Below are 9,354 nucleotides of genomic sequence, written 5' to 3'. Positions count from 1 at the left end.
TCGATTATGAGCCTCCAGAGACCTCATACATACGAGGTACGAGTATCCTCGTAAAAGTGACCAATAAGGCAACAGTTGCCTCTTCACAGTTCAACCTTACACACTACTTTCCAATGAAAATCCACAAGAAATGAAAACCTTCATCCTCCTCATCACTCTCTCAATCGCGCAAACCGTCAAATTGGGATATTTTTCCAACAAGATGAATACAATTGCGCATACTATCTACAACATCAGATAACCTAAAATACTAAGGGTATACTTAAGCACAACAAAATACACAAATCATTCGAAAACCCGAATGCTCTAAGAGCAATTTCAACAGGTTAAGATAAAACTAACCCGGTTTTCGACAACATTAACAGTTTGCTTATCTTAATCAGAATAATCACAGCATCAGAAATTTGGGAATCAAGGACATGCTTTTGCAAAAGTTCTTCCCTAATTAATCAAATTGAATATTATTTGAACTGGGTATTCATAAATTTCAACAATTTGAGGGAATTTTAAGCAGAAAGATACCTGCTTCATGCTTCTTGTATCCTAAACAATAACAACATTACCTCCGTGTTTCAAGGTTCTCGCAAATTGCGGGGCAAGAAGGTCGGATGTACGTAGTCTTAACTCTTACCCCTATGTTAGCAAAATATAGAGAGATTAAATCGTCAAATTTGAGAAAAATCGGGACTTTTTTCGCAATTACCATGAAATTTGGGAGTGGAGCATCATAGATCAATTTCAATTGAAGGGTGTTTGGGGTTTAAGAGGTGACAATTGGGTAACTCGGGTGGTGTTTGAATGTTTGATCGGTTTATCTCAGATCGGATTAAATCGGGTCAATCACATTGGATCCATGTATCCCTTTGGGCCGAGTTGGATTCGGGTTGGATCATGATCGGGTCAATTAATATGCGGGGTCGAGTCGGGTTATTTACGGTCTGATTATTGTCGTTTTTTTAATGGCATTAGTTCAATTATTTTACTAATAAATATAGCTTTTGAGCATTATATTTAGTTTGATTATATTATACTCGTAATTAAATAAAACGTATGAAGGTAGAGACTAAATCGCTTTCATTTGGTATCGGTTCCGTTAATTGCACGTTACAAGGTCGATACAATATAAAGAAGTGAACGATATGAAGTTACAAACTACGGAGTATTAGAAACAAGTCTCGTAGGTGTAACAATAACACACAACTCTCGAACAGGGTCTAAGTCGACTAATTAAAATAAAGATAATACTTGGTATAATGATAGGTCTCAGGTTCAAATCCTGCCTCTATGGTATCATACTGAGAATATCGTCTATATCGACACGGAATTTAAAATTAAGCAGTCTCAAATAAACCATTATTATACCAATAATAACTACACCCACCAAAGTTTCAGACTTACAAGACATTCAGAACATTACAGATAACTGTAACTGCAACATCAGAAGAGCAACACTCTTCCATTGTAAACAGCTACTTAAACCTTTTATGTCGACTTTAATCCGAGTCAATACCCGAACCAGAGCACCAAGGTTCGATCTTGACTCAAAACGACTCCAATGTACCTGTCGAAAATGCTATCTATTTTCCCACCCTTATACCTTATACCAGTTACCTATGTATACTTTGTTTTCTATGTAATGTACAAGATTTCGCCTTTATTTTGTTTCGAAATGTTCCTGTATAAAGGTCAGTTAATACCGATTGATGCTCGGATCTTCTGAATGGTGCAGGACATAAGATTGTTGACGGTTTCAATTGATTCAACTGTGAGCTTATTTGTAGGGAGGCTACTGACCAGAATTTGGAACCCCATAGTTAACACAGATGCTCCACCGAGAACAGCGGAATTTTCACTGCCATTTCCAGCCAATGTGGGTACGTTGGGTAGAATAGGACCATCAGTGATTGCAAATCCCGAGGGGAGTAACGCCAGATAGTCTGAATCTGCACCCTGTAGGACCGATTCCATTGATTGTGAGTCAACTGGTGCATACACTATGAAACAGCCTGTTTTGTCTGACCATGCTTCCTGTAGTATCAGCATGTTTCTTTCTCTCGGTGGCGCAGCCTGAAATTGAAGTTGTCGGATTGTTAGTTACGCAGAGAGGGGGCTAGCAGGGGCGCTCGCCTCTGTTGAAAAATGAAAAAACGCGAAAATTTTAGTTAAAACTTTTAAATTGTCCCAAGTTCATCTTCTGGCATTACTAACGGGAAATCCTGGCTCCGCCACTGGCTGTCTTACAATAAAACGGTCCTATAAAAGATACGAAAAAGGGAAAGCGAACACTTACAGGTGGACAAAGCAGTGAGACGGAATTAATTCCGTCCTGACTCTTGGGAAGATAGGTAATCACTTCCATAGGGCCACCATTAGCCAAGATATCCCATTTTCCTCGTTGTTTCTCGTCTTTTAGGAAATCAAACAAATGCTGCCTTGGTAGAGGCAACCAGACAGAAGTTGCAGCACTCAGCACCAGACCAGACGGCTCGCCTGGTTCATTGATGCTAACGCGGTTCATAATGCTAACATCAGCAGCCAACCCTTCCATATGCAGCTTCTCCCAATGGCTTGACGATGAGGCAGATAGAGCCGTGCACAAGGCGTTGCTTATTCGCTTCATTAGCTTCATAACGCTCTTCTTGCCTTCTTGGCATACAGCTCCTGTTTTAAAATTCGCAACAAATCGGGTCAATCCAGGAAACCAAAAACAAATGAAAGAAACAGAAGACAGTAAGAAGAGGATTATACTGATACCGTCAATATCAGTATCTTCAGGAATAATTCCAGAGGACATAAAAACGGAAACACATTCGCGCTCTCGTTGGAGAGTAGCAAGCCATCTTTTTGCACCAAATGCCAATCCTGACCTCATCAATGGTTGATACAGTTGATGGATGCAATTTTCATCATATTCCGAATGTTCAATCCATGTAACCTGAAATTCAACCGTCTTTAGATATATATAGAGGCAAATCTAACTTTTCCTTGCGCGTTCCTTTTACTAATTCGAGTTATATGTTATTGTAGCATTTTACAGTAACAAGAGCATTATACCATCAATATCAACGACAAAGCTTGGTCGCTAGGAAGACGTAATCTAAATAAACATTCACACGAATATCTAGATTTTATTAAACTAATTGAAACTGTTTTATGTCAGTACTGAAAGTGAACCTTTGAATCTACGAAATGCATCTAAAAACATGAAAACAGAAGCTCATGAACTTGACAAGCAAATGATACTCTCAAGAAGAGATGCACAGAAAGCAAAGCAAGCAGGAAGGCGATGCTCGGCTCGCATATCGTTGTTAATCATTTTCTCATTAATTGAAGAGTAAATTATCAATTACACCCACGCCAAATACACATTTTTACATTAACTCTCACGTCAAATTTTTTTATTAAATTACACCCAAGTTAATAGCTCAGTTTACAAATTGCACCCAATATCGGAATCCGGCCACTTTTCCGTCAAAATTCAATTTTTTTTTAAAAAAAATTGATTTTAGGACGATTTTGCCCTTGTTCTTTCCTCTTCTTCTTCCTTTTCTTGACTGTTCTAATTTTATTCTTCCTCTTTCTTTATTTATTCTTCATCTTTCTTCTTCTTTTTTTCTTCCGTCCAGATTTATTATTATTTTTCTTTCTTCAAATTTCTTTTTTTAATTTCTTCTTTCTTCTTCTTTCATTTCAAGTTCTCCAGATTTATCAACCCAAATGCACATTATGAATTAGGGATAAATAACAAATAAAGTAAATAATTTCCCTCACATCAAACAAATCCAATCAAAATAAAAAGCAGAAGAATGAATTAGGCGGTGCGAATCTGGGTTGATGAGCAACTCTTGGTGGTCGTGCTTGAGCCTCGGTGTACGAATTGCAGGTGGTTTGGGGAGATTTTTCAATATTTGTTGGGTTTGGGGAATAAAGCAGACAACAACAAAAAGTCGAAAACAACCACCCAAAAAGTCAATTGATAAAATTAAGGGGAAATAATTAGAAGTAAAATGGAGGAGATATCAATTAAGGTTGGATCAATGCTTATTGATTTTAATTTGTGTATGGAGTATAGGTGTTTGGATTTTTTATTTATTTGATAAGGAAAAAATGATTGAAATCGGGGAAGGCTTCATGGTTATTGTTGTAATGGTGGAGGAAGAAGATGAAGTTGTAATGGAGGAGAAAGATGAAGCTCAAGGTGGGAGGGAAATAGGGGAAGTAACTCAAAATCACACAAAATCAGACTAATAGATTCGGGGGCAAAATTGTCATTTCATAATTTTTTTCGCCGGAAAATGGGGTTGGGTGCAATTTATAAACTGAGCTATTAACTTGGGTGTAATTTAAAAAAAAAATTTGACGTGGGAGTTAATGTAAAAATGTGTATTTGGCGTGGGTGTAATTGATAATTTACTCTTAATTGAATAAGAAGACAGTGATTGTTTGACAAATACGTTTTACATGGACCAAGAAGACATATTATATATGTAAGATAAAACTGGCTTTACCAGTCACATTCAACCCGTTTTCAAAAATAAGAAAACCAACTAATGGAAGTCCAAATCCAACATTATAACCGCAAACACAACTTCATTTTGACTTATTTGATTATACTCGTATAAAATAAGGACAAGAGTCGGAGCTCAAATATCTATAAAAAAATGAAATAGCGTCACCAGGCCACCCGGGTACAAATGGTATCGAGTTTCAGTTCCATTACCTGAAATCCTCCGGCTCACTCTAGGAGTAAAAGGGTCGGAAGTATGTAATCTTACCTTAATAGACTGCTATTTCACGGTATATATATAATAAGTGCAATCGATTAATAAGTCGTTTTACTTTATCTTAATAAGACCGATATGGAATTATTTGTACTCCGTATAAAGTACTAAGAAGTCGTGATCGACTGTGAGTTTATAACAAAATTTGCATATAACAAAGAACGAATACTTGTTTAAGGCCGTTCTACACGGGAATTTATGTAACAAATCGATGATTATGTCGAGAAGTACATTACCACAGAATAACCATTGGCAATATCTTGGATGATGCAACCAGATGGAAGTCGCCTCCACTTGAAGGATGAAGCTGAATAAGACGATTCACGGATCACGTCCAAAGACACGTCGACCACTGCCCACATACCCTCGGAATGTTTCTTGGCAAATCGAATAAACTTCTCTTGTCGTACAGGAACAAATGGTGACGGAAATATCATTTCCGCATTCATCTAAAATAACATTTTCATTACATAATAAATTCCTATGTTTTGAACCTTAAATTGTCAATAATAATAATGTATATGAGGACATACCAGCTGAAGTTCGCCATCTCGGGTTCCATTGTTGCCTATGAATAGAACCTCGATAGTTGACGCTTTCCCTACAAGGCATGGAAACATGTCCTTCCATCTCTTCTAAAGATTCGACACACAAAAGCAAACTCTACTTTAGCAATTCAATCTCATACTGCGTTCTCTAAAATTTTCCAGCCTAAATGAATTTGGCTATAAATGGGCTTTATTATATCATATCTGTAATTGGGCATTTGGGTCTGTATTATACCATTTCTGTTATTTGGCTTTCATTATATTACATTTACATCTGTATTATACTGACCTTTTCCACTGATTAATAAGTACAAAACATCCCCCAAAAGAATAAGAGTTCTCCAAAATTATCTCGCCTAAATGAATTTGGTTATAATTGGGCTTTTATTATATCATATCTGTAATTGGACTTTTATTATATCATATCTGTAATTGGACTATTATTATATCGTATCTGTTATTGGACTTTCATTATATTAATTTTACATCTGCATTGTACTGAACTTTCCCTTTTCCACCGATTAATACAAAATATTAATAATAATAAATTTACAATTAAATTTCAAATTGAGTTAAATATTATTTTTATTATTTTTTTTTCAATGTTTCTATCTCGCAGGATCATACTGGTTAATAATAATAAATTTACAATTAAATTTTAAATTGAGTTAAATATCAATTTTATAATTATTATCTTCTTTAATATTCATATCTAAAAAACTGCGCATTACTAGTTATAAATGAGCAAACAATCATTAGAGTTTGCGAACAACGAACAAAAATGCAAGAAGGGAGAAGAAAGCTTACAGGGAACATCATTGTATCAACAAGTTCCAAGCTACTGATATACACACTGCTAGTCTCTCTAGTAGCATCAACGGTGAAGCTAATCGGTCTAATACCCATAAAAGGCGAGAATTTCTTCGCATACTCCTCATTATTCAACAATTCTCGACTTTCGTCTAACCCTTTAAACCACAAAGGACTATCAGCCTGAGCGAGGGCAAGCAATTCATCCATAGCAGCAATTCCAGCTTGCATGAATATCGTCTTCTCATACTCACTAATCATGATCGAACCATTCATAGGAGCATGAGAATTGCTCGAAACTCCATTTTCGAGGTTAAGTCCCATAAGCCCAAGCCCAAGCCCAGGCCCAGGCCCAATCCCAAGCCCAAGCCCATTTAACCCACTTCTCGACGTGGATAGACTCAAGTTAGAGTTCGCGGATGTTGAGGCCATTATCTGATTAGCCAAATCAGAGATCGGCCTACCCATGAACTTCTCAACTATGGTGTTAACCCGAATTAATTCCTCTTTTAAACGAACATTCTCGATTCTAACTTGATAGTCATCCATGATTCCATCCGCTAGCATTGCAGGACCACCGCAATTTTGACAAAGCGGGTTCCTTATTATATCCCTCAATGCTATGTTTTCAAGACGGAGTTTATCATACTGTTGTTTAAGCGCTACATTTTCATGTCGCTCGATTTGTGACTGTTTTTCCACAATTCAATGAGAAAAATTAGACTAACTTAACAAAATTTAAACAAAGATTATCAGAGTCAGGTGATATATAACCTGACTCTGATACCATGATAGATTAGATTACCTTCATTTGTGTTCGACGATTCTGAAACCAAAACTTGACCTGTCTGTTATGTAATCCAAGTCTCCTTGCAATCTCAAGCCTTTGTTTTTCGTCTGGATGAGCACAGTTTGCAAAGAAACTGCCACCCCCGGAAATGATTAGACGACATTTAAAGCGTTTGTCGTTCCCAAATCGAAAATTAAACCAACCCTTTTAAGATATCGATCAATATATAGAATAAAACAAACATATTTGTTTTCTACCAAGATTAATAAATTACTTTGATCCAAATAAAGATTTATAGCAATCAACCCTTTTACCATAACGACGACAACAAACCCTTTTTAGGAGACGAATTTAGGGTCAGCTAACATGAATCCACATTAGGATTGTTGTTAAATTAAAAATCTTTTTCAAGTCCTCCACTGAAGGTATATTAGATAATACCAAAAGTTGACGAGAAGCGAATTTGGGGTTCACTATCATGAATCCTGATGAGGATTAATGGTAACGTTTATAATTACTATCCATCTAGTCGAAAGCAAATCACATTATACCAAAAATTAACAAAAACATGATTTAAGACCGACTAACATTATTAACCGTTCTAACTGTTCTAAGGATTGTCGGAAAAATTTATAACAAATCACATTATACCAAAAAAGCAAAAAAACTAGTCGAAAAAAAGAGAAAAATAATTGAAATGAATTTCAGGCTTGCCTAATATAAACCAGTATGTGGATTATACATCTGATGTAGTACATCAGATGTTATAGTTTTTGAGCATTAATATAAAGTTTTTGAGTTTTAATCTAAAATTTTTGAGTTTTATTTTAAAGTTTTTGAGTTTATTTACTTAAACTTTAATCTCAAAAAGTTACATTATAACTCAAAAAAATTACATATAAGCTCAAAAAGATTTGATTTTTGACATCATAAAACTAAAATGTAATTTATAAACTCTATAATACTCGAAAAAAATACACAAAAGCTCAAAAAGTTATTAAATATGATGTAGTACATCCGATGCACAATCTTTTTTCTCAATATAAACCTACATTTGGAATGTTAGTAAAACTTACTTTCAAAATCTTTTACTAAAAGTAAATTAATTATGGCAAAAGTTGCAACAACAAAGCTTTACTCCATATAATAATTTAAGGGTCGACGACTAACCTAAACCATTTTGAAAAATTATCAAAAACAAAAAATTAAACATACCTCTCAACTTCTTGAGTTAAGTAGGAAATGCACACAGATTTAGGTTATTTCACACGTAAGATAGTGTCATTCTTTCTTATACAAGACTCGCTAAACTTAACTTTTCACACCATACAGAAAATCTCTAGAGCAAAGCATTGCTCCACAGGATTTATTTATTTAGAGTCGATTAACATGAACCAAGACCTTGAATCATCGAAAAAAGAGAGGTAAAAAATCAACTTACTTCTCAAGGTCTTCGATTTGTTTAGGGGTGTGCCTATGATATTTCTTGGATTTTCCCTTAGAAGTTGAACCATTACTTTGAGAAGTTCCTTTTGAGTCATTACTTCCTGAATCATCTCTTTCGATCACCATCATGTTGTTCGCATCCAATTCATCACCGAAATTTCCCATTTCTCCTTGACCCTCCATTTTACCCTACAAAACCACATTGAAATTTGTTCAATGTTATATTACTCCGTCTATCTCAGTCATTTGTTTACTTTTTTTTTTTTTGTTAAAGTATGGAAATTTCACAAAATGCATGAAACATAGGGTGAGTTCATTGCCAATTATTCTTAAACTCCTACATTAAAGTTAAATGTTTTTTAACATCAAATAAATAAATACAAATAGGACACCATCAAAGACAAAAATGAAATAGAAGAGTTAAGTCAAAACAATATTTTTAAAGACAAAATAGAAGTACAACAACATAATCAAGTGTCAACTCATGAAAATGACCCAAGAGACCAAATCTTCCGAAAATCTCCTGATATGTTCCAAACATAGTAATAACAAAAAGTACATTTTTAATCCTAAAAGAAAAACATTTTCATCATTAATTAGCATGAAAAAATCTTTAAAATCAACATTCTTTACAAGATAAAGTATATCAAAGTTTGAAAAATCATTTTTTTTATTAAAAGAGAAAGTATATAACATTTGGAACTTTTTAATGGGTTTTATATGGAATGTATAAAAATTACAAATGGAGGTATTATATTTATTACCATTTCAATGTTAAACCTTGTTCTAGTAGTTGTTACACAACTAGGTGCACACTAATTCAAACATTTAAAAAAAAAAAAAACTCTTTATTTAATTTTCAATCTTTTCTTCATTTCCCCTTTTATTTCATCAAATTTCAAAAAAAAAAATAGGAATAAAAGTTTAGGAGAATGATATATAAAAGAAGAAAAAAAATTAGGAGAAAAAGAGTGTAAGA

At 34.5% G+C, this 9,354-nt stretch overlaps 1 protein-coding gene across 1 annotated transcript; it reads right to left on the bottom strand.

Annotated features, from left to right (window-relative positions):
* Positions 1-1,331: 1,331 nt before the first annotated feature.
* Positions 1,332-8,916, bottom strand: LOC141608789 (homeobox-leucine zipper protein ANTHOCYANINLESS 2-like). The gene is made up of 9 exons (XM_074428133.1): positions 8,836-8,916; positions 8,371-8,564; positions 6,945-7,062; positions 6,137-6,829; positions 5,315-5,416; positions 5,018-5,230; positions 2,755-2,935; positions 2,291-2,658; positions 1,332-2,067 (listed from the first exon to the last, which is right to left on the bottom strand). Exons 1-9 carry the CDS (start codon positions 8,914-8,916, stop codon positions 1,687-1,689), a joined length of 2,331 nt encoding a protein of 776 aa, XP_074284234.1. The 3' UTR covers positions 1,332-1,686.
* Positions 8,917-9,354: the final 438 nt, after the last annotated feature.

The sequence above is a fragment of the Silene latifolia genome, chromosome 10, assembly GCF_048544455.1.
Source record: "Silene latifolia isolate original U9 population chromosome 10, ASM4854445v1, whole genome shotgun sequence".
In the NCBI taxonomy this organism is placed as follows: Eukaryota; Viridiplantae; Streptophyta; class Magnoliopsida; order Caryophyllales; family Caryophyllaceae; genus Silene; species Silene latifolia.
Note: the sequence above shows the minus strand (reverse complement) of the source record. Positions and strands in the feature narration are given on the sequence as shown.

What these genes read in the sequence shown, in the direction of transcription:
- LOC141608789 (XM_074428133.1), bottom strand. Translation starts at nt 8,916, where the DNA reads ATGTTTGGAACATATCAGGAGATTTTCGGAAGATTTGGTCTCTTGGGT. An exon ending in TGACACTTGATTATGTTGTT is followed by an intron (nt 8,565 to 8,835) that starts GTACTTCTATTT and finishes GTGGTTTTGTAG; the next exon opens with GGTAAAATGGAGGGTCAAGG. An exon ending in GAGATGGCGAACTTCAGCTG is followed by an intron (nt 5,231 to 5,314) that starts GTATGTCCTCAT and finishes ATGTTATTTTAG; the next exon opens with ATGAATGCGGAAATGATATT.